This window comes from Ochotona princeps, chromosome 2 (assembly GCF_030435755.1).
Source record: "Ochotona princeps isolate mOchPri1 chromosome 2, mOchPri1.hap1, whole genome shotgun sequence".
Classification (NCBI taxonomy): domain Eukaryota; kingdom Metazoa; phylum Chordata; class Mammalia; order Lagomorpha; family Ochotonidae; genus Ochotona; species Ochotona princeps.
The window spans coordinates 104,768,445-104,796,321 of NC_080833.1; the positions used below are offsets into that span (position 1 = coordinate 104,768,445).

Genomic DNA, 27,877 nt, shown 5'->3' on the forward strand with positions numbered 1-27,877 from the left:
CATGTGTCCTCCACCCATTATTAAAAATTAAGCATATGGAGCAGTTTTTGTTTTTGGGGAACCCCAGACTCCCACTCCAGCTGTGGAGCTCCCACCCCACCCCCGTCCCCGGCCCGAATCTGCATCAATATAGGCTAGCAGGCACCTTGACGACCCAAATAGGCAGGGAAGCGTGATTTAGCACAGGCAGCCCCTCCGGGTCCCGAGTGGCCGGGAGCATTACCCACCTTTCCTTCCCCTCAGTCCCCGTGGTCCCTCCCCTCACCGCCGCCCCCCCAAAAGGGCTAAAGACCCAGCGTGACCGCGGCCTCCGAGTCAGCTTCAAGCAAAAAGTTCCCCCTCAGCCTCTCCGCTAGCAGGCGGGAGGCACCCCGGCCTCCGAGCCCGGAGCCCGGCCGGGCGGCGGCTGCCCGACCCGCGTCCTCCCGCACCCTCAGGCAGGAGGACGAGGAACCACGGCAACGTCACCCACAGCACCCCGGACGCCTCAGCCAGCCGGCCCGGGACGCCGGACTCCGCCGCGGAACTACAACTCCCGGCAGGCTCGGGGCGGCCCGAGCTCCCGGAAGCCGAACCCGGCTGGGAGGAAGCAGCTGAGAGACCCAGCCAACAGGCCCAGGGGTTCACTTGGCCAGCCAAAGGGGGCGGGAAGGGCTCTGGGACACCTGTCAACTCGCCACCATGAACGTGGTGTTTGCCGTGAAGCAGTACATTTCCAAAATGATAGAGGACAGCGGGCCCGGGATGAAAGTGCTTCTCATGGATAAGGAGACGGTGAGTTTGCTTTCTTTTGGATTGCCCAACCTCCCTTCCTCTCCCTACCTCCGTCTCTCTTCCTCCTTCCCACTCTCCCTTCCCGTAGCGGGTCCCTGCGATTCAAGTAGAGATTTTGAAATGCAGAGGGTGTTGGAGTGGAGCTGCTGAGTTGCATGTGCACCGGCTTGCCCCAGTGCATTTGCAGTCCGAATGGCTCTGTCCACTTCCCACACAGAGAACAGTGTCCCTGCGGGCAAGTGGAGCCTATGCGAGAAAGCCAGCTCTTGGAAGACTTGGGGATGGTCCTGTTCTTTCAGCTCAGTGTTGGGTTTTCCAAGTCAAGTTGCTGGGCTGGCCACAGACCCAACACAGAGATCTTGGAAGTGATGGAAAAGATGCTTTGAGAAACATGTGCATTGTTCGTACTCAGCATGCTTTATTCCGGTCTGGGGCTTCTTGCTTTGCGCTAAAGAGTCAGTGTTCTATCAGATCTGAGCATTCCCCGTAGCGGGCCGGTCCGAGTCCTCTGGACTGTAATTGTGATTCGCTTTCTTCACAGACCGGGATCGTGAGCATGGTGTACACCCAGTCCGAGATTCTTCAGAAGGAAGTGTACCTCTTCGAACGCATCGATTCGCAGAATCGCGAGATCATGAAACACTTGAAGGCAATCTGCTTCCTGCGACCTACAAAGGTACCACCTGCACCCGCCTGCCACCTCCCTGGACAAGCACAGAGCCCTCTGGTTGGAAGGCATTCAACAGAAATAATAATAAACTTGTAAAACTGTCATTTGTGGCATCATGACGATCCCAGTCTGCCACAGTTGAAACCTATGGTCTCTTCCTTCCCCTGTCTCAGTTTGCTCCTGGAGGCTGATTCTTCCACCGGTCTTTTAGGTTTACAGCTGCTCCCAGCGCCAGGACCTGCTCTTAACAACCACATCACTTTACTCCTGGTTTATTGTTGCTGAATATCATGCCACTTCATCTTCTACACAGCTCTCTGTGTATTGAAAAGTTACGGTGTATTCACGTCTATGCCTGGGACCCGATGGTGGCTCAATTTGGCTTCAAGCCTGGGATCTGTGTAATAGTCCAGCGAAGGCCTTCTTTGGCTGCTCTGTTCTTGTCCCACAGACCCCGCCTTCCTGTGTCCCACTCTGCTCCTTTGTTGCCCAGGAGGCTACTTTATAACTCCTGTGGGTGTGTTCCCTCCTGGCGCCTCTCTGTTTTCTTACCTAAGGAAGGGCTCCCTACCTTCTCACCACCTTCTGCAACCAGTTTGAGTATCACCTACTCTTAGCACCTTCTGTTAGTCTTGTCTGGTATATTTTCTTGCTTCGTGTTCTCGTTCTTCCAACTCCAAAGGACTTTTACTATCATGTCAGTACATTCTATACTTTCCAAAATGCAAATCTCATCATGTCACCCTTGCTTGAAATCCTTGAGTGACTTCTCACTACTCTTATGAAACTCCCTCATGACCTGCGAGGCCCTGTGTGTCTGGCAGTCCATTGATATGCTGACCCTGTGCCACAGCATCCCTGTCTCTGAGCACTGTACTTCAGCCATACTCACACTTTAGTCTGTGGTACTCCCATCGTATCATGCCACAAGACCTCTGCACAGGCTCATCCCACAGCCTGGAATTTCTTGGGCTCCTGAAACAAATCCCCTGGCCTCCCCTCTTAGAAGCTGTTAGCAATATCATCTTTCCCTTATTGCTTGTCACAGGTGAAGTTGTACATGGTTGCGTATTAGTATTTGTCTTTTCTGCCGGCAGTAAGCTCTGTTTTTTCTCGCTGTTATTCTCAGTGCCTGCTGCACAGTGGACACTCAGCACATACTGCAGACTGAGTCATGCTGAGTTTGAGTAGTTTCCATCTACTTCGCATTTGCAGCTCTCAGACATGACATTTTCACTGAAGTAGGATGTCAGAGATCATTTGCTTCATTATCTCCTAATCTTGTTTATCAGAGAACTTCATTTGTGACCATAGATACCCAAACTTCATTAGGAATCTTCTACTTCACTTTGTCATTTTTACCTAGTGTATTATTTAAAGTAAGTTGTTTTAGGTTTAAAATCTTTATTATTCAAAACAAATTTTCTTTAAGATATTAAGTTCACAGTGCACATTTTGTCTAAATGACATTTTTAAAAAAGTGTATTTATTTGAAAGCCAAAGAATCAGGGACAAAGAGAGGTCCTCCATCTGCTGAATCACTCTCCCAAATGGCCACAAGAATCAGTCCTGGGTCCAGCGGAAAACAGCCGGGAGGAATTTCGTGCTGCTCTCCCCTGTTAGTAGCAGGTCCCACGTACCTGGGCCGTCGTCTGCCACTTTCACAGGCGCGTTAGCAGAGAGCTGGATCAGAAGCAGAGCAGCCAGCACTCAGATCCATTTTCTGATATGGGATGTTACTATTGCAAGGGGTCCTGAAAGGCCAATTAAAATTATCTTCGCATTTAAAAATAAATATGCACTGTTTACATTATTATTAATTCTGTAAAAAATGTTATTTTTATTAAAAAATTCAAAAATAATAGATTTAGCTTGGAGTTCCAGTTTACACTGAAATTTAGCTATGTGTAATACTATCAAGAATAGATAAAACCTAGTCCTAGTTACTCCTGTTCTGCCCCAACATTTTTTTTTTAAAGATTTTTTTTATTATTATTGGAAAGCCGGATATACAGAGAGGAGGAGAGACAGAGAGGAACATCTTCCATCCAATGTTTCACTCCCCAAGTGAGCCGCAACGGGCCGGTGCTGTGCCGATCCGAAGCCGGGAACCAGGAACCTCTTCCAGGTCTCCCATGCGGGTGCAGGGTCCCAAAGCTTTGGGCCGTCCTCGACTGCTTTCCCAGGCCACAAGCAGGGAGCTGGATGGGAAGTGGAGCTACCGGGATTAGAACCGGCGCCCATATGGGATCCCGGGGCTTTCAAGGTGAGGACTTTAGCCGCTAGGCCACGCCGCCGGGCCCCCAACATTTTTTTTAAAGATTCATTTATTTTTGTTGGAAAGTCAGATGTACAGAGGAGAGACAGAAAGAAAGATCTTCCGTCTGATGATTCACTCCCCAAGTGACAACAACGGCCGGTGCTGCGCCGATCTGAAGCCAGGAGCCAGGAACTTCCTCCCACACGGGTGCAGGGTCCCAAGATTTTGGGCCATCCTCGACTGCTTTCCCAGGCCACAAGCAGGGAGCTGGATGGAAAGTGGGGCTGCCGGGATTAGAACCGGCACCCATATGGGATCCTGGTGGTGCGTTCAAGGTGAGGACTTTAGCTGCTAGACCACCATGCTGGACCCTCTGGCCCAGTATTTACTGATGTGCCTGAGAAGGCAGTGGAAGAGTGTTTAGCCTCCTACCACCCACGTGTGAGACCCAGATGAAATTCCTGCTGCTTAACTTTGGCCTACCAATGCTGGCGGCTGTGGCCATTTGGAGAGTGAATCAGCTGATGAAAGACCTCTCTGTTTTTCTGTCTCAATCCCACCCTCACCTCTCTGTCTGGCACTCCTTCTTTCTTTTTATTTTATTTTATTTTATCTTTTTAAAATTTATTTTATTGTATTGTTGTTGACAATCTTTATTGTATTGTTGTTGGGCTTTAAAAAAAAAAAGGTTCAGGGGGTATAGGGAAGTGGGTAATACTATTATGTCCATATTGTTTCCATCATGTATCTGAGGTAAAGGAGGATATTGAGGGAGAAGCCCCACCCGGTTTCCCGCCTACTCCAAGTCCCGGATGTGGGGCATGCTCTGAGATATTTGCTCAAGTGGTTTTAATAGTTCTCCAATTCTGAATCGCTGCCAGTTTTGCTCGATGAGGTCGTCCACTGATTGATATGGTCCATCATAAAGTCTCCGTTTGCCCCATATTTCGCTGCCAACATATAGCTGCGATGAATGATTGACCTGTTCTATCTTCTGTCTTGTCTTGGTTAGAGTTCTGAGTCCAGCAGTTTGATTGGGGAGATCTCCAAAGAAACTTTGAGGTATTCCCAGATTAGTTTCTTGTATGTTCTAGCAAGCACAGGGCCAGGCACAGTCCATCACCCCGATCAGCTGGTGGTTGCAATTGCTGGGTTGGTTCTGTTTTCAGTCCCGACTTCCACTGGAACCAATGGGTGTTGCAGTCCAGTCTGGTTCTGCCCAGCACGTACTCGGCCCTTACATCAACCAGTGGGAGCTGCAGTCTAGTCGGGGCAACCCACAATAACCCCCACCAGGCCCGCCCCCTACCCTGGTTTGCCGGTATGTGTAGCAGTAGACCAGTCTGTCCCCCAACCCATTTGGCTCTTGTACTTGGCAGTGGGTATTAAAGCTTAGTTCCATCTAACCAACTCAACCATCCAGCCCTCACGGATGTTGTTGTGGCACTCCTTCTTTTAAAGAAATATTTAAAAATATATATATAAAGCTTACATTACCGTCTTTTGTAACTGAATTCTTATGTTTGATCATGTACAAATGGGCTTTTTTTCTACTAATTTTTGTGCTTTGCAATTGTAGAAAAGGCCTTCACTTACTATTTGTGAATATTCCACTGTTATTGCAGTTGTACAGTCTTAGGACGTGGTAAGACAAAAACGAAAGTGAAGGTTGATTTTATAGGAATTGAAAGATTTTGTTGTTCTCTGTAAGAATTTTGATCAGGGGGCCTGGTGCAGTAGCTTACTGGGTAAAGTCCTCGCCTTGCTTGCACCAGGGTCCCATATGAGTGCTGGTATGTATCCCAGTTGCTCCGCTTCCTTCCAGCTCCCTGCTTGTGGCCTGGGAAAGCAGTCGAGGACGGCCCAAAGCCTTGGGACCCTGCGCCAGTGCGGGAGACCTGGGAGAAGCTCCTGGCTCTTGACTTCAGATTGGCGCAGCATTGGCAATTTTAGCCACTAGGGGAGTAAACCAGTGGACAGATCTTCCTTTCTGTCTCTCCTTCTTTCTGTAAATCTGATTTTCTAATAAAATAAATACATCTTAAAAAAAAGAATTTTGATCAGATAAATGCAATTCAAATAGAAGTAACTTTAGGCACATTTGTAGCATTATTATCAATTTTTCAAAAAGATTAATTTATTTTTATAGCAAAGTCAGATATACAGAGAGGAGGAAAGACAGAAAAGAAGAACTTCTATCCTATGATTCACTCCCTTAGTGGCCGCAACGGCAGGAGCTAAGCCAATCTGAAGCCAGGAGCCAGGAGCTCCTTCTGGGTCTCTCACATGGGTGCAGGATCCCAAGGCTTTGCGTCATCCTCGACTGCCTTCCCAGGCCACAAGCAGGGAGCTGATTGGGAAGTGGGGCTGCCGGGATTGGAACTGGTGTCCATAGGGATCCTGGTGCATTCAAGGCAAAGACTTTAGCCACTCTGCTATCATGCCAGGCCCGCATTATTATCAATTTCATGTTATATACCAACATTTGTGTCCTTTATATTTCTTTAAAATTTTTTTATTTTAAATTTTTGATTTTATCGTACAATTCTATATAGTCTGGGATTTTCTTCCCCCTAATTTCCACCCCCTGACTGATTTTTCCCATATTGTCACAACAGTACAATTCTTCATGAGGAGTTATAATTCCATCAGTCTGCTATTTAAGTGTGCCCTGACATTGCTGGTACAGACAATATCATAGTCCATCATCCCATTGCCTAGATATATCCAACACTTTCATTGGGAGTCCATCTTTTGTTTGGAAGTAGGAATGCATGTTGCATTGTGTCTTCACATCTGGATATGGTAGTCTCCATTACTCCACCACTATACATTCCAATTTGCATGATGGTTTCCTTATATTAGAACATACAGTATTTGTCTTTTTGGAATTGTCTTATTTCACTGAGCATAATGGTTTCTAATTACAAATGTTATAATTTCCTTCTTTTTGATGGCTGAATAATATTCCATGGAGTAGATGAACCACAGTTTCTTTAACTACTCCTCTTTGGGTGGGCATCTGGGTTGTTTCTATGTCTTTGCTATTGTAGATTGTGTTGCTGTAAATATAGGATTACAAATCCCCTTCTCATATGTAGTTTTAATTTCTTTTGGATATATTCCTAGGAGTGGGAGAGCTAGATCATATGGCAGGTTTATTTGCAATTCTCTAAGCATTCTCCATTCTGATTTCCATAGGGTTGTTATAGCCTGCACTCCCACCAGCAGTGAAGGAGGGTACCTTTCTCCCCACATCCATGCCAGCAGGTTTTGTTAGTTGAGTTCTGAATGTAGGCCAATCTGAATGGAGTTAGGTGGTACCTCATTGTTATTTTCATTTTTATCTCCCTGATGGCTAGGGAGCCTGAGCATCTTTTCATATGCCTGTTAGTCATTTGAATCTGCTGTTTTGAACTATTCATTTCCTTTGCCCATTTTTTTTCACAGGCTTTTAAAAAATAATACATATTTGTATCTTAATTTGGGAAACATAATGCAGGTAGCTAAAACTTAACCTATAGGGCCTCACACAATGTCTCAGTGGCTAAATCTTTGCCTTGCATGTACTGGAATCTCATATGGGCGCTGGTTCTGTCCTGGCTGCTCCACTTCCCATCCAGCTCCCTGCTTGTGGCCTGGGGAGGCAGTTGAGGACGGCCGAAAGCCTTGGGAGCCTGCACCCACATGGGAGATCTGGAGGAAGCTCCTGGCTCCTGGCTTCGGATGAGCTCAGCTCTTGCCATTGTGGCCAATTGGGAGTGGATCATCGTCCGGAAGAACTTCTTTTCTATTTCTTCTTCTCTCTGTAAACCTGCTTTTCAAATAAAACTAAATCAGTCTTTTAAAAAATACCATAATATTGAATTATGTAAGATTCATAATTAATATATTTAATGTATCTCTTTGTCTCCAGTCCTTACCCCCAGCATATACATATGTAATCTAAATTCAGCATATGCTAGATTCTTATTTTTAAGATTTACTTATTTTTTATTTGAAAGGCAGAATTTCAAATAAAAAAGAGAGAGAAAAACAAACAGTTAGGGATATTACATCTGCTGGAACTTTCCCAAAATGGCCACAACAGCCAGAGCTGGGCTGGTTCTCAGATGGGAACCAGGAACTTCTTCCGGGTCTCCCATGTAAGGTGCAGGATCCAAGGACTTAAATCATCTTTTGTTGCTTCCTCAGGTGCATTAGCAGGGAACTGGATTGGAGGTGGATCAGCCAGGAATCACACTGGCATCCATATGGGATGCTGGTGCCACAGTAGACTTAATAAATAAATGAGTGACAGTTATTACTTTTTATGTAAGCACTTCATCTCACAGCTCTTAGTCACATCTTGTTTGTTCTCTGCCCTCTAGGAGAATGTGGATTATCTAATCCAGGAGCTGAGAAGACCCAAATACAGTATATATTTTATTTGTAAGTATATGAATTTACTTTTCCAGTCACATAACTGTATCCAAGCTAGTCTGTTCTGCTGAACAGATCATATCATTGATAATTTCACTGAGTTAATTACTGTCAACATCTTGTTTGTTCAATAAAATTTTTCTCCATTTGATTTCAAAGGCAGAGGGACAGAGACAAAGCTCTTCCAACTATAATTTACCCCACAAGTGCCCATTGCAGCCGGGCCTGAGTAAGATTGCAATCAGGAGTCCTGAACTCACACCACGTCTCCCATATGCGTGACACCTGCTGCCTCTCGGGGGTGTACTAGTTTCGAGCTGGGTGGCAAGTGGAGGAGGGGGACACAACCCAGACAGTCTGATATGGGAGCACATGCCCCAAGCAGTGTCTTCCACTACTGTGCTAAAAGCCCACCCCAAGCCTGGCTTATTTCAACCTCTGTCAAAAGATTAAAAGTCTGCGACCAGCATTCCTTTTAGAGAGCTAAATATGGTTTTTGTTCATCACGGATTGCTGAGGTAGATTGTGGCATCTTCAAGATGCCTTGTCAGTGCAGTTGCTTAATTAGTGAGATTTCACATACCACCTTCACCTTAAAACAAACGTGCATGCTTATTCCTATTTTACCCTCATAAATAGAAGCACACAAGCTGATTTATTTGTTTTGAGGGAGGGTACACTTGAGCTAGCTGTTAAAGTTAAAATTTATATGGTAAATGAAAACATTCTGCTTTTGTGCACAGCTTTTGGCAGGCAGAGGCTGTGGTATGGGGAGTCTTGAGACAAAATACATTTGTGGTTGCCACTCCATGTATAGGGTCTTTCTATTCCTTCCTTCCTTCCTTTCATTTAACACGTGCTGTATGGAAGTTACATCTGTTCTCCTCTAGATGTCATTACTGATCTTTATAGGATTTTTGTAGTGTGTTTGGTAAATCTCTAAAACCAAGGGTGAAATTTAGTGAAAGTAGGGCATTTGAGAAGTTTTGAAGCTTACTTAAAGGCTTTATGGTTTTAGGATTTTAAATATAGTCTAAGATATACATACTTTCTCCTTTGGCATTACCTGATAATGATATAAAAATCTAACATTTCTAATTAGACTTTTTGTTTTATGAATAGCTCTTGTGCATATTTTATTTAATTTAGCCACTGCAGACACCCAAAATGATGAAAAGATGATCAGCTTTGTTAGTCTGTAATCTGAGTTTTTATTTGCTTTTATTTTATTGATTGAGGGTTTTTTTCACAATTTTTTAAATTCGACTTTTTGTTTTGAAATAATTGTACTCTATCATATAAAACTGCAATAAAATAAAATAGTACTGCAGGGGTTCTTTACATTTTAACCCAGTTTTTCTGAAGTAGCATCTTACAATGACAGTATATTATATTAACTGGGATATTAACCCTGATACAGTCGGATACAGAATATTTGTACCTACAAAGAATCCCAGATATTGACCTAACTTTCATTAGCCTCCTCTCCTTCCAGTCCTCTCATTAACCTTGTCAATGACCTATCCCTTCTTCATTCTGAGGTACTGTCATTTCAAGAATGCACTATGCACGGAATCCTATAGTATGTAATCTTTTGGGTTTGATTTATTATAACTCCAGATAATTTTCTGGAGATTCATTCAGCTTGTTTGTATCTTTTCTTTTTTAAAATTGGTGATGGAGTATTCCATTTAATGGATGTACTGGCTTATTGAACATTTCACTGCTGCAGGCTGTCTGGGTTGTTTTTAGTTTTGACCTTAGAGAAAACTGCCGGAAACATCTCGGTATGAGTTTTTGTGTGAATGTCGGTCTTCATTTTTCTGGGATAAGTAATGCCCAAGAGTGTGATTGCTGAGTCATATGTAGTCACATGTTTAATCTTTGAAGGAACTGCCCAATATTTTCCAGAGTGACTAAGCCATTTTACATTTCCATTTACAGTGTATGGGTGATCCAATTTGTTCGCCTCCCTATAAACACTTGATGTTGTCTTTTATTTTACAGGCGTGCAGTCATTCCAGTAGCTTTTAGTTTTGTCACAAGCTAATTCCTCAGGAAAGCACACTGTTGTACTCATAAAATAGACTCTTTTGCTGAGTCTCTTGGCTAAAAATTGAATGAGTCATGAGGTGAAAGACCTCTTGTCTTCTAAAGAGTGCTTTCTGATATAGCAGATGAGGCTTATAAAGGATAATACATTCAGTATTTACTCTGTAGTTCCAAAGATTGACTTGGGCTTAAAGATCTATGAAGCAGATAATAAATTATATTAAATTAGTATGTCTATGAAAGAAAGACTGTTGAAGTTACCTGGTTGGACCAATCAATTTCAGAATTTTATTTGACTGGTTAAATAAAATGAATTTTTTTGTGTCTACTAAATCTTTTATATAACATGCCTCCCTTTATAAAAAACATTTTGTTATGGAAATCTACAGTGCATACAAATGTAGAATAGTATAATTAACCCCAGTGTATCAGTCATTCAGTTTCAGTGGTTACTGAGCCATGCCCCAGTATTACTTTAGCTGTATAGCTATAGCTACCCCCAAAAATATTATTTTGAAACAAATCTAAGGTGTGTAATTTCATTATAAGTGTATCGGTATGCATGACTAAGAGATAAGGACTTATTTTTCAAAACTACCCTACAATTATTGCATCTAAATAACAGTGAAAAGTAATTTCTTGCACTTTCAAGTATTCATTCAGTGGAAACTTTCAAATTATTCCGTTTTTTTCATTATTTATGTGAGTCAGGTTCAAAGTAAGATTACATGTTCGTGCTGGTGAATATGTTAAGTTTAAGTTTCTGTAATCTTTCATAGTTCCCTCCTGGTTCACTTTTGTGCAATTTATTCATTGAAGAAATGGTTAAGTTTTCCACAACCTGCAAGTCATGATTTCATTCCAAAGGGAGTTTAATCTGTTCCTTGTGGTTTAAAATGTTTGTGTTCCCTAGTTCCTGTGAATTCGATTTATAGGTGGATGCAGAACCTTAATTTCATTAAAGTTTGATTTATTTTTGGCCAGGATATGTTATTAGGGGTGTTATGTGCGTTCTTCTTGTGATGTTAGCAGCTGTTAAGACTCAGAGCCAAGGTCCATCCAGTCATTCAGCAAGGGTTGGAAACCATGATATCTTAATTCTTCTGCTAATATTCCTTGTTTGTTTTTAGCTAGCACATTCCTACAAAGAAAAATTCTTCTTATCTTCTAGCTACCTGATGTACAGTTTATACATGAAAGACAAGATAAAGGCTTGTTTCTTTCCCTCTACTTGCTAGTGTCAGTGTAATCACTTGCTTCCCTTGCATTCTCCAGTGTCTTCACTGTTTTTGTAGCACTAAGAAAACCTCTGGGGTTTAAATATACTTGTGCTTCTCATTCCAGTGGGAAGGTGTGTGACTGACATGCACCACTGTGTGTACTAAACCTCCCGTATTCATTGGGCTTTGACTGTCGGCCCTCTTCTGCCTAGTTGAAACAGAGATGATCTCCTTTGAGAGTGTCACTCGTGTCTGTTTCAGATTTCAGTAATGTGATCAGCAAGAGCGATGTGAAGTCATTGGCTGAAGCTGATGAGCAGGAAGTTGTGGCTGAGGTTCAGGTAAATATATTGGCCTTTTAAATATTTAAATTTAAAAAGTCAAGAAGGTGGGGCCAGTGTGGTGGCATAGTAGGTGGAGCCATCACCAATGATACTGGCATCCAAATGGGCTGGATTGGATTGAGACTTGGCTCCCATTTTTTTTTTTTTTAAGATTTATTTTATTTTTATTACAAAGTCAGAGATACTGAGAGGAGGAGAGATAGAGAGGAAGTGGAGCTGCCGGGATTAGAACCAGCGGCCATATGGGATCAAGGCGAGGACCTTAGCCACTAGGCCACGCCGTCGAGCCCTTGGCTTTCATTTCTTTTTCCTTCTTGTTTGTTTGTTTGTTTGTTTGTTTGTTTCTTTCTTTCTTTCTTTCTTTCTTTCTTTCATCATTTGATTTATTCATTCTTATTGGAAAGTCAGATTTACAAAGTGAAGGAAAGACAGAGAGAAAGATCTTCTGTCTGTTGGCTCACTGCCCTAGTGGCCACATGGCAAGAGCTGAGCTTATCCGAAGCCAGGAGCCAGGAGCTTCTTCCTGGTCTCCTGCACAGGTGCAGGGTCCCAAGGCTTTGGGCCATCCTGCTTTCCCAGGCCACAAGCAGGGAGTTGGATGGGAAGTAGAGCAGTCAGGACACAAACCAGGCCCATATGGAATCCCAGCACATGCAAGGTGAGGACTTTAGTCACTAGGTTACCATACTGGGCCCCAGTTCCTCCGTTTCTAATCTAGCTCCTGCTAAAAGCCTGGGAAAAGCAGTGGAAGGTGACCCTAAGTGTCTGGGCCCCTGTCATCTGCATGGGAGGCCTGGAAGTATCTTCTGACCACTGTCTTCGCCTACATTAACCCTGGCCATTGGGGCCATTTAGGGGAGTGAATCAGCAGTTGGAAGATTTCCCTTTCTCTCTAGAATTCCTGCTTTCAAATAAATAAACATAAAAAAAACATACAGAGCAAGAAGGTGCTGGTCTAAAAAGAAAGACTGTTATTCAGACAAAATGAATGTGCATTGCACAAAATATATTTAGTACATCTGGGAGAGATTCCAGTTGGATAGGACCAAAATTAAAGGAATGAGTGAGAATAAGGAGGGTGAGCTAATATAATGGCTTACTCTAAGTCAACATCTCCCTCGTGGACTACACTGGACTGCAGAATTCTTTTTCATCTGAGTGTGACATTGTATGTCAGAGGGCGGGTTTCACGGATCTCAGGACAGAATCAAATACTGTTCTTAGTTTTATGAGCTGTGTTCAACAGCAGAAATGTGAATACGCTTGGGAGAGAATGAGGTCTCTTAAAGTTCTGTTTGTGGTTCTTATGCTTTGAAGGTAATAACTGAACATTGGTTCATTAGGTTAAAAATTGGAAACTAGGGCCCAGTGCGATAGCATAATGGTTAAAGTCCTCGCCTTGAACACGCTGGGATCCCTTATGGGCACCGGTTCTAATCCTGGCTGCTCCACTTCCCTTCCAGCTCCCTGCTTGTGGCCTGGGAAGGTAGTTGAGGATGGCCCACAGCCTTGGGACCCTGCACCCATGTGTGAGACCCAGAAAAAAGTTCCTGACTCCTGGCTTCGGATTGGCTTAGCTCTGGCTGTTGCAGCCGCTTGGGGAGTGAATCAGTGGACGGAAGATCTTCCTCTGTCTCTCCTTCACTCTGTACATCTGCATTTCCAATAAAATAAATAAATGTTTTTAAAAAATTGGAAACTAAACATGCTGCATGCTGTGTGATAAATTATATTAGAACATTATTTGTTACCTTAAATGCCTTAGGTTTTTTTTTTTGTATGCTTATCACAAATATTTGAATAACTTTTATCTCCCAAGTGAGTAACAGTGTCTTCTGAGACAGCAGATAAACTAGTTTATAATTTTTCAGTGTGATGCACCAAGTGATAAAAGAATAAAAAGAATGACCTATTTTAAATCAGATTGTCCTTCATGAAATACATTGTACAACAAAGTTACTTCTACATGAATATAACATTGTACATATTTCAAAATTTTATTTATTTTTATTAGAAAGGCAGATTTACAGAGAGAAGGAAAGACATAAAGATCTTTCATCTGCTGGTTATTCCCCAAGTAGCCGCAATTGCTGGAACTGAGCTGATCTGAAGCTAGGAACCAGGAGCTTCTTCTGGGTGTCCCACGTGGGTGCAGCGTCCCAAGGCTTTGGGCCATCCTCTGCTGCCTTCCCAGACCACAAACAGGGAACTGGATAGGAAGTGGAGCAGCTGGGACACAAACCGGCACCCATATGGGATCCCAGTATTTAGCCACGAGGCTATTGTGCCAGGCCCAACATTGTCTATCTTGTCATCACTAGAAGTCCAATGCGCTATCCATTGTGCCACAGAGCCACCTCCAACATTGTATATCTTACTGCAGTGTTTTATTAGTGCTAATTGATAAATATGCTGCATCGAGTTCTCTAGAAATACTGTGTGTTTACAACTTCTGTCTTTTAAAATATTATTCTTGTTGATATTTTATTATTTTAATTATGCCACACTGATTACTGTTATTTTTTTAAAAGGGTCATTTGTTTATTTCAAGGGCAAAGTTAGAGAGAGGGAGAGACAGGAAAACAGATCTTCCATCCACAGGTTCACTCCTCACTCCCCAAATGGCTGTACTGGCTAGAGCTGGGCCAAGCTAAAGCCTGGAGCCTGGAATTGCATCTGGTCTGCCATGTGGGTGCAGGAGCCCAAACACTTGGGCCATCCTCTGCTGCTTTCCCAGGCCATAAGTAGGGAGCTGGATCGGAAATGGAACAGAGGGTACACTAATCTACCCTCGTATCGGATACCGGCATGGCAGGCAGTAGTTTAACCTGCTAGATCCAAAAGCCTACCACTGTTAATTATTAATTGAACAATTTTTGTACGTTCTATATTTGATTTTATCATGCAGTGTTATATCAGACTATGAAAGTATTGCTGCTTAATACAGTTAGTGTCATGGAATAACTTTGTGTTTTATTTGCAGGAATTTTATGGTGATTATATTGCTGTGAACCCACACTTGTTTTCCCTCAATATTTTGGGCTGCTGCCAGGTATGGAAGAAAAGAATGAATGAAATTAGTTAATTTATCAGGTAGGAGTTAATTGTGCAAGCGATTGGACTTACCAGAAAAAGCTCAAATATTTTCTCTAAATATTTATTTTTAACAAAAAGGGACGAAATTGGGATCTAGGCCAGCTCTCCAGAACAACTCAAGGACTGACAGCTCTCCTTTTATCTCTGAAGAAGTGCCCCATGATTCGTTATCAGCTTTCATCAGAGGCTGCAAAGAGACTAGCGGAATGTGTTAAGGTATGCCCTGTCCCTGGCTCCTTTACCTCACTGCCACGCGCGTTCTTGTCATCCTTGAGAAATGAAAGGAATGTTTATTTCATCTACAGCCAAGGAGATAATAATATGTTGGGTTTCCTGACAAAGAGGTCAGTATATTAAAACAAAAAGTCATATGTTAGAGCTAAGATTCTTAATTTTAGCACAAGAATATTCACAAGCTGTTTAACTCTGTGTGTGTGTGTTTGGTTCCACTTAAACCACCTATAAAATAGGGTTTCACCTCTTAAATGGTGTGGTACTAAACTTTGTGAAGCTTCTAAATCCTTTTGTGAAAGGCCCATCTGGGTACAAAGAACTGTTGTGAAGTGTGGTTTTTATTTAGTGATCTCCTATTTATAGCATGGCTCTGTGCAGCTAACTTGTTGACCAAATCGTTTTTCTTTCTTACCCACAGCAAGTGATAACTAAAGAATATGAACTGTTTGAATTCCGGCGGACAGAGGTTCCTCCATTGCTACTTATTCTAGATCGCTGTGATGATGCCATCACCCCACTGCTAAATCAGGTGCAGAATTCTTTGTTAGATTAATAGAAGGATGGTTTTTTTAAAATTTTAATACATTTTATTATTATTGTTATTATTTTATAATACAGTTTCATATTCCCTTATCCCCTCCCCAGTTCCCTCCCCCCCCAGTTCCTCTATATCATTACTAACGTATAGTTCTTCATAAAGAGTCATATGTCCATCATTGTGGGCATAGACAATGGCAGAGAGTCCAGAATCCTATTGTCAAGATATACTATACAGTTTCATTGTAAGTCCATCTTTGTCTGGAAGTAGAAATGCATACCACACTACATCCTCACATCTGATTGTTAGTCTCAATTTCGCAGCTACTGTACATCTCCTTAAATGAAAAGTCATGATTCAAAATCAACAACAAAAAGAAAAATAGAAATTTACAATGCCTGAAGTTAAATGACATATTACTAGATATGACAGTCTCCATTACACAGCTACTATACATCCACTTAAATGAAGAGCCACAAAACAAAATCAACATCTGGGAGAAAAAAGAAATTAACAACATCAAGAAGTTAAGTAACATGCTATTAAATGACTAATGTGTAGCTGAAGAAATGAAAATCAAGAACCTTCTTGAAGAAAATGATGCCACTTCATGATCTATGAGTCATTGAATGATTTAATCAGAAGAAAGTGTTTTGAAGAGATGAAAACAACAGAAAACAACAAAACCCATGTGATATAGTTTCCGCTGATCTTTGTTGAAGTGTGTCTCCTCCAGACATTAAGCAGATGGGTTTTGTTTTTTAATCCAGTGTACTAATCTGTGACGTTGATTGAGCTTAAGCCATTTGCATTCAGGGTTTAATATACATGGGTGTTACTTTGGTCCTGTCATTTTAGGAATGGGTTGTTCATTGGTTTAGTCTTCTGTTGTCATTTTACTGGGATGTTGTTCACCTTTGCCTTTGGTTTTGTTGGGTGCTATTCCTCTTTTCTGTCAAGGGAACTTCTTGAAGTATCATTTGTAGGGCAGGTTTGGAAGAGGCAAATTCTTTTAGCTTTTCTTTACTGTGGAAGAATTTTATTTCATTTTCAAAGACAAAAGAAAGCTTTGCTGGATATGTTATCCTAGGCCGAGAATTTTATTCTTTTAGAATCTGGAATATGTCATTCCATTCTCTTCTTGCCTGTAGAGTTTCCTGAGAGAGATCTCCTGTGAGCTTAATTGGCATTCCTTTATATGTCAATTGATTTTTTTCGCGTGCACATTTAAGAATCTTTTCCTTATGTTCGATTAAAGAGAGCTTGATTATCATATGTCGTGGTGAAGATCGCTTTTGATCAAGCCTGTTGGGAGTTCTGTGTCCCTCCTGGAACTTGTTTCCCAATTCTTTCTCCAGATTAGGGAAATTTTCCCTTATTATTTCATTAAATACATTTGCAAACTCAGCTTCTCTTTCTGCACCTTCTGGGACTCCCATAACTCTAATATTTGACCTCTTAATAGTGTCTTTCAATTCTTGAATACTTTTTTTGGCCTGATCCAGCTCTGCTTCCAGCTTTTTGTTTGTTTCCCCCTGATGACAGGAAATACCTTCCATTTCTGAGATTCTTTCTTCTGCTTGCTTCATTCTATTTTGGAGACTCTCCACTGTACTCTTAATTTGCTCTACTGTGTTCTTAATTTCTGATATGCCAGCCTTGATTTGCTTTATTGCTTCCTTAAATTCTTTGAACTCTTGCATGTGCTTCTCATTGTTGATCAGAATCTTTAAAATGAGTTTTATGGATTCTGTGTGCCCCATTTTCTCAATGTCTTCCTCAGTTAACTCTGAGGTAGGCATAGGGTTTTGCTCCTTTGTAGGGGAATCTTCGGTAATATTCATTGTGTCTTTGTCTCTTCTTTTGCTCTTGGTCATTGCACTTCTGGTTAGCAGAGTCTTGAATTCCTTGGGGCAGGTTTCTAAGCTTTGTCACCCACAGGTCTACAATGCGATGTTACTTTTGCGGTTTGTACACAACTTTTTCCTTGCAGCCACTTGTGCCACAACCTCCAGCGAGTTCCAGGTCTGGGTTCTACGTCAGATTTCCACCGTGGTCTGCACAGCCCCAGCTCTTGGCTCGCCACTCTCCACCTCCTGTGATACCGTGGTGAGGCTGCACTGTTGTCACTGCAACCTTTCTCCCACTTCTGGTTGGAGCAGGTCCCAGGATTAGAGAAACACCAGGTGTCCTATATAATTAGGTTGTTGGTGGTGCTGATCTTGCCAGAACCTGTTGGACTTTAGGTCTGGGTGCCACACGGACCTATTTTGACCCGTACGATGCCAGAGTCAGTATTATTTTCCTGTGCGACCAGTGCAATCTATGGACCTCAGCGAGTTCTCGCGAGATCAGCACATGCGCAGTTCACTATTGTCCCCTGCAGTCCCAAAGCTATTGCCACAGTGCCCAAAATGGCGCCTGACATACAACCACTATAGTTCTTGATCTGCTGGCCGTCAGGTCCGAGGGCTACCCAGACCTGTCAGGTCCGAGGGCTACCCAGACCTGTCTTGGGTGGAATCCGTAGAATGCCACGTTGTTGCAGTTCACTGAGACAGAAATGAGCTCACTCCCAGCTCAGGGCATGCTCCATCCCTTCTCTTGCCCTTTTCTTCTTTCGCAAAATGGCGCCCAATTCAGCTCTAAGGAGCTGATTGGGCTGTGAAATCCACTCTGTTCTCACACTTCCCGTCTGAGATCTGCTGCTCTGTCTCTGCTCCTGGTCAAATCAAACGGACCAGCAGAACGGACAGTTCTTTGTCTGAGTTCATCACCAGTGCTCCCAGTGAAAGTCTCTTCCCACCTGGTTGCTGGTGGAGTTCCGGATGCTGGTGGTGTTCAGATCGCCGTGCTGGAGTATCAGTCTCTGCAACACCACACTGTTGTGTCCCCTGCTTTCCTGTGTTGGTCAGTCTCCAGGTACCCCTCTGCTGTTGTTCTGTCCCTTCCTATTTCCTGAAATATGTCCTGTCTGCTTCATCCTGATTAAATGTTTTTCTGTCCTCATAAACGTGTCCTTACCCTGTTCTGCCATCTTGATTCTCCTAGAAGGATGGTTTTAAGTGGTAGTCCTCAAAATAGAAATAGGGAAGCAAACAGCATTCTCTGTTTGTTTGCCTCCTTATTTTCAGCGCTTCTTGTTCTGGTCTTGTATTTCACCAGCTCTTTGGTATCACTGTTCTTCCAGCCATAATCATTAATTCTTTCTTCTGCCTCATCCCTCCTGCCCCTTTCTGCTACTATCCCTACTCTTAACCAAGACCATCTCTAAATTCTGTCGGTCCTGATTTCCAATGTTTTCTCCATTCTTCTTGTTTTTTTTTCTTTTTAAAGATTTATTTATTCTTATTTGAATGATTCACTCCCCAAATGGCCACACTGGACACGGATGAAAGCTGAAGCCAGGAGTTTTTTCCAGATTGCCCATGTGGGTGAAGGGGAACAAGGACTTGGGCCATCCTCTGCTGCTTTCCCAGGCACATTTGCAGGGAGCTGGATGGGAAGTAGAGCAGCTGGAGCTTGAACCAGTACCTTTATGGGATGCCAGTGCTGTGGGTAGAGGCTTAGTCTACTGTGCCACTGCACCAACCCTCCTCTGTTCTTTTCCATTTTTATTGCAGTTTCCTTGAGCAGATTCTAAACTCTTGTAGGAATACTGACATAGTCATCTACTACTTTTGATTTCTTCTTATTCTAATATATCCACAGATACAATCTCGTTAATTTCCTTTTCCTAAAGCACAGCTCCAGTCCTCATGCTCCTGACTTAAAAATTTTGATTGGCTCTCATTTTCTCACCAGATTAAAAACCTCTTGAACTCAGCATCCGAGTGCCTTTATAGTGTAGGACAACCCTCACATAAAAACCTATGGCTTGTTGCTATCTAGATTTGATATGCGACATCCTTCCTGCTTCTGTGTGCCTGCTGCCTAAACTCTGGAATGTTTGGAATACCGTTTCCTCTCTTCACCCATCAAAATATTTCTCCTTTTAAAACCAAGCAAGAGGCTGGTGCCATGGCAGAGTAGGTTAAGTCTCCCTCTGTGGTGCCAGCATTCCGTATGGGCACCAGTTCATATTCCAGCTGCTCCACTTCTGATTCAGCTCCCTGCTAGTGGCAAAGTGGTGGAGAATGGCTCACGTCTTGGACCCCTACACTCATGTGGGAGAAGCAGAACAAACTCTTAGCTCCCAACTTTGGATTGGTTCAACTCTGGCTATTGCAGCCATCTCGGGAGTGAAGCAGTGGATGAAAGAGTTTTGTGTCACTCCCTCTCTCTCTGACTTTAAAATAAAAGTAAATAGTAAATCTTAAAAAAAAAAAAAAAAAAAGAAAGAAAGAAAGAAAAAAAAAACTGGCTTCATAGGGAAAGAGATCTCTTGATCCAAAATGTGTTCTTTACACCCAACAAGACAGCAAGAGAAAGGTTTGTATAAAATAAAATATCTTCCTGAAGATTGTGTTTTTTATATGAAATGCATATTTTCTCCCCCAAATTACTGTGGCACTTTGTGTTTCTCTCTCTGGTTTCATGCTATACCTGTCATGTTGTATTCACACATTGGTTACTTTCACTCGCCCCTAGTTGTCCATTCAAGACAGTGCTTCATGGGTGTGTGTTTTGCAAGTGTAAGCACGCCGCCTTGCTCCTGTTAGGCTCTCTGTCAATAGTGGCTGAATTCATAGGAAGAGGCACAGGCTTGTGTTTCAGTTTCCTCCCAGCTTATTACTAATGTTACTGCCTAGGGAAATCTGGGGCTGTGAAATGAAACTTCTCTACAATAGAAGACAGCCTTGTAATCCTGAAATTCAAAGTAACATATTTTCACTATTAGAAACTTTTTGATAATATAAGAGGAGGGGGGAGAAAAAAAACAACAGTTGCCTATACATTCCATCTCCCAGAGAAAAGCAAGCTATTCTTTCAACATGCCTTCCTGTTACATGCCACATAGAGATTAGAGGTTAAAAAATACACTTTCTGCCCTCAGAGATCTCGTGGTTCAATGAAGAAAGAAATAAACAAGTAATTTTGATTGTATAGTAAGAGCTGTGGTGGAAGTATGCACAGGCTGTTGTCCATAGAAGCACTCAGCATTTTGTTGCATTTAAGTAACCTGAAGAAAATGCTTTTGTGAATATTCCTCTGGCAAATCTTCTAGGACATAAAATAACCGCTTAAATTATTTCTTCATAAGTTTAGTTTGCTGAAGATAAAATATATGAATCTAAGTACTTTTAGCATTTAGATTCTAGGTTTAAAAGATAATTTTCTGGAAAATAGTGTAATTTTATATAAGAAACCTATGACTAAGAATAAGTCATTGTCCATAAATGGTGAGGAGGCAAAATTGGGGGATTTCTCCTTGCTGTTTTCTAACACGGGAAGTCAGTCCCACCTCACAATTTATATTAAATCAAAAATTAATTCAGAGGCAAGTTTCTGAATATGTCAGTATTTTGATCAACTCACAAGTTTTTTTTTTTTTTTTATAATATTAGTGTTCCTAGGATAAATATAGCACCACTCAGATCGGCAAGAACACTAACACTTCTCATGCTGCAGAAAACCACAGCAGCGTACAGGAAATGGTACAGCTTGTAACTGCAGTACCAATATAGCCCTATCTGTGAAGCCAAAAATACCCTCTTCATTCACAGGCAGAAAGTCAAACTAATGACAGATCTCATTTGTTTTCTTTCCAGCAAGTATATTAATCCTTCTGCCCTGCTTCCAAAAGTGTGAAATCAAAAAGCATTTTGACTATTGAGTGCTTAACCAATTAAAATGACCATCTTAATATTTATTATAGTACAATGTATTAATAAAAATTTGAATTAAAGAATCTCCATGTAGAACCAGTAGTTATTAAAATGTCACTGATTTTCATTTGTTTTCCTGAACATTTACTATTTCCATATTTTGCCAGTTACTTTTTTTTTTCTGTTGTCATGGTTTTTTGTTTAGTGGACGTATCAGGCCATGGTCCATGAGCTGCTGGGAATAAACAACAATCGGATTGACCTTTCCAGAGTCCCAGGAATCAGCAAAGACTTACGAGAGGTCGTGCTGTCTGCGGAAAATGATGAATTCTATGCTAATGTAGGTAGCTTTTGCATTTTAAAAATTGCTTTTATGCAAGAAGATCCATATTGGCTTATTAAAACAGGGCCACAAATGGGATTTGAAGTGAAAGGATGATGGAGCCATCTTATAAATAGGATATATGTCAAGAGAAGACTTGGATTCTGACCCTTTAACAATATGTTTTTTGTAGAGATCACATAGTTATTTACTTCTCTCCCTTTTAGTAGCTCTTTGTGAGAATAGTAATGATATTCATCACCAGTGTCCTGGCTGAGGTCCAAATTTGGTCATTAGAATGGAATTTTCCTGCCCTTCAGTTCTGTATTCAGGATTCTTTTTCACTTTTACATTTTCTAAAAGTCACTGGCTAGTTGATTAACTCTCCTTTCAACTCTGTTTCTCACAGAATATGTACCTCAACTTTGCTGAGATCGGCAGCAATATAAAGAACCTCATGGAAGACTTTCAGAAGAAGAAGCCAAAAGAACAGCAAAAACTAGAATCAATAGCAGACATGAAGGTAAATTAACCATGTACATGGGTCACTAATGTTTGAAACTTTGGAACTTTCCCTGTAAACAACATTTCTGGAATCTTCTGGATCTGATTTCTACCTTGATTTATTTTGTTTGACTGGATCCATATTTTCTGTAATGCCTCTCTTTAGCAAAAAATGTCATAATAAATTATGTGCATTCTTTCCATTAAACATAAGAAAATGCCATGTAATTGGGCGTTTAGATGCCTTAGTCCAGGCAGAAAAAGAGACATGCTGTTTTTCCCCCACCACCTTCTTCATGCATGGCCATTCTCTGCCAAGGAATAACAGAGCCTCTGGTTGATGTTTTTCCCATGGCAGGCCTTTGTCGAGAATTATCCGCAGTTCAAGAAGATGTCTGGGACTGTGTCAAAGCATGTGACGGTGGTTGGAGAACTGTCTCGGTTGGTCAGTGAGAGGAATCTGCTGGAAGTTTCAGAGGTTGAACAAGAACTAGCCTGTCAAAATGACCACTCCAGTGCTCTCCAGGTCAGTCCACTTTGATGAGCACCTGCTATGTGAAAGACACTGCCAGGCAAGTGCAAGAGACACAAAGCCAAGGAGGCCCTCACTGGCGTGGAATTTAGTCCACCAAGGAGTTGAGACAAGAATGTGAATGAACGTTACTTAAAATAAATATATGCTAAGAACCCACAGGACAAGTATAATGGGCATTCCCTGAGTATTTAGTCAGTTAATCACATATTCATGAAGGCATCCTCATCTACTGGAAGGAGCTAAACTAAACTCAAAAGACCTGGATTTTAGTATTGGGTTTATCACTTATTGGCTTTGTGACTTGAAGCTCTGAGCCAGTTTTCTCATTTGTGAAATAGGCATGATAAAATGGACAGTTACCACATAGGGCTGGACACCCTTTCAAAGTTGCATATTTTGGAGCCGGCATTCCATGTGGGCATTGGTTCATGTCCCAATTGCTCTACTTACTATCCAGCTCCTGGGAAATCAGCAGAGGATGGTCCAATGCCATGGATCCCTGCACCAATGTGACTTGGAAAAAGTCCTGACTTTGTATCAGTTCAACTTTGACCGTTGTGGACATTTGGGGAGTAAACCAGTGAATGGAGGACCTTTCTCTCTGTATCGCCTTCTCTCTGTAGCTCTGCCTTTCAAATAAACATATTTAAGTTGTATATGATAATGCATTATCTAAGTCCTTTTTATTTTAAAGATACACTTATTTATTTGAAAGGCAGAGTTACAGAGAAAATGAAAGTCAGAAAGAAAGAGAAAGGTCTTTCATTTGCTGGTTCACTTCCCGAAAGGCCATATGGCCAGAGCTGGGCCAGTCAGAAGCCCTTAGCCAGGAGCTGCTTCTGGGCCTCGCCCATGAATGCAGGGGTTGAAGCACTGCGAGACCATTCTTCACTGCCTTCCCAGACACATTAACAGGGAGCTGCATAGGAAGTGGAGGAGCTGCATAGGAAGTGGAGGAGCTGAGCTGGATCAGAAATAGAGCGGTCAGGTCTTTTTTTTCTTTCTTCCTTTTTTTTTTCCTTTATTTCTCCGTCAATAAATTGATTTTTGAAATATTTTAATTTGAAACACTCTAATGTGAGAATTTGTTAGATAATATTTCAAGATATATTTAGCGGAGTCAAAATTGTATAATAGGATTTGCAGTTATTATGAAGCATTTCTGGAGAAGGTAGTGTTAAGATGAACCATTAAAGAATGAAGAGAATTTGGAGGAGTATTACAGTCAGTAATAACAAACAGCAAAAGCAAAGATGCAGAAGTGTGCAGGAAATAATAAGCAGTTTGACCTGTGGAGAGTGGGTGTGGAGGAGAAAGAGGAGATAAAATTCAATTGGTAAACAGGAACCAGTTTATGAAGCAGCTTGAGAAAGGAATTTGTACTTGCTGAGGCTGACAAAAAGATACAGTGTAGGATCTTATATAGAAAGTTGGTTGATGACAGTAGTATTTTTAACAAAGTTTTATCTCGTAAGGATGATTTAAAGTTGGCAAAATTAATGCCAGAAGGAACCAATCAGAGATAATCCCAAAGTTCCTGAGAATGACAGAATGACAGTGAGTTGGGAATCAGGGTCCTTTGGGGGGGGCCGTCATTTCTAAGCCATTTAATGGAGGTGCACTTCCTCATGGATAGGATCCTGACTCAGAAACCATTTTCCTTCTTTCCTTGCTGTAGTTCTGCTCCATTTTATAAAACAAACCAGCCTGGTATAATATTAGGAGACAACACAGGTTTTGAAGCTAGACTGTTCTGGCTTATATCCTATCTCCATTAGTGCGAATTCCTTTGGGAAAATTGTTTCACCTATGCCTCATGGGTAATGATTTCTAAGTTTTGGGTGGTTATGAGGTTCTGGTGAGAGAGATGAGTGCTGCATGTATGATAGGTGCTTTAAAATGTCACTTCCTACCTTGGAGCATGACTTCATGGATAGGTTGTATAACTAAAAGAAAGAAATCTACTTGTGAGTCCTCTACTCATATCTAATGTTTACTAGGATTCAGAGTTGTTTGTTTTTAATTTTTAAAATTTTTATCAAAATTTCCTCTGGAAATAACACCATTTGAACTTCAAAAAGATGCTACTGGCTTTATATTTATGTAAAGTACATAAAGTCATGACTGTTATTGTTTTGTCCCTGTGTTCCAAATCTTCACCAAGAACTTTATACTGGTCTTATTAATGTTTTAAATGGTATTAAGCTCTTAGATAAGTGTTTGGTGAAGGATATATATTAGTAAAAACTTAATAGTTTTTTTTATTAATAGTCTTAATAGTTTTTCATACTCCTAACTTATTCCTTATGTATATTCAAGGTTAGTTCTCTCCCTCTTTATTATCTTGCTCCCTCTGTCTCTTTATTCAAATGGTACCATTACTGTTACACAGAGTTGTGCATTTTATGTTTTAACTTAATCATGTGTGTCACAGATTGTTCCAGATTAGAATCTGAAGACTTTCTTTTTTATTTGAAAGGAAGAATGACACAGAGAGGTAGAAGCAGAGAGACAGGGATCTTCCTTCAGCTGGTTAGCTTCGAGAATGTCCACAGCAGTCCAAGGCTCCACCCAGGCCCCTGAGCCATCTCCCGCTCACACCCAGGGCTGCGTTATCAGGAAGTCAGGGAATGGAACCCAGGCTCTTTGATATGTGGGTATCCCAAATGGAATCTTTTTTTTTTTTTTTTTTTTTAAGGATTTGTTGTATTTATTTTAAAGGTAGAACTAGAGAGAGAGATCTTTCATCTACTGGTTCACTCCTTAAATGACTGTAGTGGCCGAGGTGGGCCAGGCTGAAGCCAGGAGCCACACTGAAACAGGAGCCAGGAGCTTCGTCCAGATTTCTCACATGGATACAGGGGCCAGAGCAGTTAGATCATCTCCTGCTACTTTTCCCAGACCATTAGCAGCGAGCTAGATCAGAAGTGGAGCAGCTAGGTCTTGAACTGGCACCTGTAAGGGACACTATCGTCACAGGTGGCAGCTTAACCCACTTGCCACAACAGCAGCCCCCAAACAATATCTAAACTATGCCAAACTCCCACCCCTGTTTCTTAACCATTAAGTGGCATCTTTTGTAAGGGGGTTGTCATTATACCGCAGTAGGTTAAGCCGCTGCCTGTGATGCTGGCATTCCACGTTAGAGTGGCAATTCAAATCCCAGCTGCTATGCTTCATATCCAGTTCCCTGCTAATGCACCTGGAAAAGTAGCAGAAGGTGGTTCAGCTGTGATCGTTTGGCCATTCAGGGAGTAAATCAGAGAATGGAAGTTCTCTTTCTTTCTGGTCTGTCCTCTCTGTCACTCTTTCAAATAAATAAAATAAAATTTTAACACATAAATCATATTGTATTTTACTTTCACCAACTTTAAACAATACTACTACTAACAGTTTATAGTTGTTTTGTGAGACTACTAAAAATATTCCTAGATGAGAAGTCTTTAAAAAGATTGTGGAAATAAAAAGATTTGAAATATTTTTACAAAGAAGTATATTTAACTTTTAACTTCATTCCCAGGAGTTTTAGTCTCATATTTATCTCAATAATATAAATTTTCTTCCTCTTATTATGTAAAAGCAGAGTTTAATCCTGTAACCAAATTTAAATGTTCATGTTTCTTCATAATTTTGACTTTTCCCTTTAAAACAATAGAACTAAGCTTAATCCCTGTCCAATTTTAGTATCTTTATTTGTGTCTCACCGCTATATGGAAACCAGTTAGAAAGTTATTGTAATTCTTTGCCTGGAAGATTTTTTGTTTTTGTTTACTTAAAAATATATAATGTAAAGATATAAACTGTATTTGTGATCACTTGATGATTTTGGAACATATTCTGTCAGAGATGTTCTTGCCCCTGGTGTGGAGGTATTATGGGTGAGCAGTTAATTTGGAGTCCTGCATCATAAAGGGTTTCTTTGGCTGCATGATTAAAATAGTCCATAAAGGGAACTTTTGTCTGATAGTAAGTAGATGCTGGGGGCCTGACTCCTAGATGGGTTATGGCATTCCTTGGCTTGACCTTAGATAATGATGCATCATGAAGCAATGAATTGAGGGTTTTGAGTACAGATGGGGTTTGCTTTACTGAACAGCAAGCGTATCATGGTAAGAAAAAAATGTACACATTTGCTAAAACTTAACCTATAAGTTGCTGCCATTTCTAAACTGCCATTTCTAACCAGTTACCCTACAGACTGTTAAAACTTTGATTTAGAAAGAAGTGTACTGCAATTGAAACATACATGTGTCCTTAGAGGAGACTCCCTTGATTAGGAATACAGCTCTCAACCCATGAAGAGAAGCAGCTGCCAAGGAACAGTCCCCTTACCCCATGCTGCCAAGCATGTCTTATCACAGATGTTCATGTGAAGGGAGGAGTGAGTCTATTTTTTTATCCCTTTCTTGACCTTGGGTAAAAGATCTCAAATCATACTGCTAATGCGTAAAGCAAAAATGCAGTAAATATCTGTTAGAAAAATGAGAAAGAAGGATTCTATTTGAAGCAATGTGAAGTAGTGACTAAGAGCTTGGACTTCTGATGGCTTCATTTTGAAAATGATTCTGAAGCCCTCTAAGCTTCAGTCTTTTTGTCTTTAAAACTTGGAAATCCTTATGTCAAAGATTGTCATGAGGGTGTAATGAACTAACACATACAAGACACTTAATATGGTGCCTGGTACTTGCAACCTCCGACAGCAGTTAACTGTGCCCCCTAGGACAGTTAACATTATTTGTTGGTACATCCTATTTTCTTTAAAAAAAAAGGGGGGGGGGTTGTTTTGGTTTTTTTTTGTTTGTTGAGAGACAGAGAGATAGGAAAAAAGAGACAGATTTCCAATCTGCTAGTTCACTAGCCAGAAGTCTACAAAGGCCTGGCCTGACCTGGGCCAGGTTAAAGCCAGGAGCTGAGAACTCCATCTGAGTCTGCCACACGGGTTCCAGGAGCTCTCACCTGCTGCCTCCCAGGATATACAACAGCAGGAAGCTGGAACACAAGTGGAGCTGAGACTGCAGCCCATGCACTCCGATGTAGTCTGCTGTGGGCCCAGGCAGCACGTTATCTGATAGGCCAGATGCCCACACCTGTTGATTTATTCTTTTATTCCCTGTTACTACATTAATGGGACAGTATTT

The 27,877-nt window shown here is 41.4% G+C and overlaps 1 protein-coding gene across 1 annotated transcript in view; it reads left to right on the forward strand.

The window, feature by feature from the left end:
* Positions 1 to 501: 501 nt before the first annotated feature.
* Positions 502 to 27,877, forward strand: part of VPS45 (vacuolar protein sorting 45 homolog) — an 87,713-nt gene continuing 60,337 nt past the window's right edge. The window contains exons 1-10 of the mRNA XM_058660190.1: positions 502 to 774; positions 1,316 to 1,450; positions 8,075 to 8,135; positions 11,660 to 11,739; positions 14,726 to 14,794; positions 14,917 to 15,054; positions 15,491 to 15,601; positions 21,584 to 21,718; positions 22,110 to 22,223; positions 22,563 to 22,730. Of these exons, the coding sequence (XP_058516173.1) occupies positions 682 to 774; positions 1,316 to 1,450; positions 8,075 to 8,135; positions 11,660 to 11,739; positions 14,726 to 14,794; positions 14,917 to 15,054; positions 15,491 to 15,601; positions 21,584 to 21,718; positions 22,110 to 22,223; positions 22,563 to 22,730 (1,104 nt within the window). The 5' untranslated portion in view covers positions 502 to 681. The remainder of the gene's footprint in view (positions 775 to 1,315; positions 1,451 to 8,074; positions 8,136 to 11,659; positions 11,740 to 14,725; positions 14,795 to 14,916; positions 15,055 to 15,490; positions 15,602 to 21,583; positions 21,719 to 22,109; positions 22,224 to 22,562; positions 22,731 to 27,877) is intronic.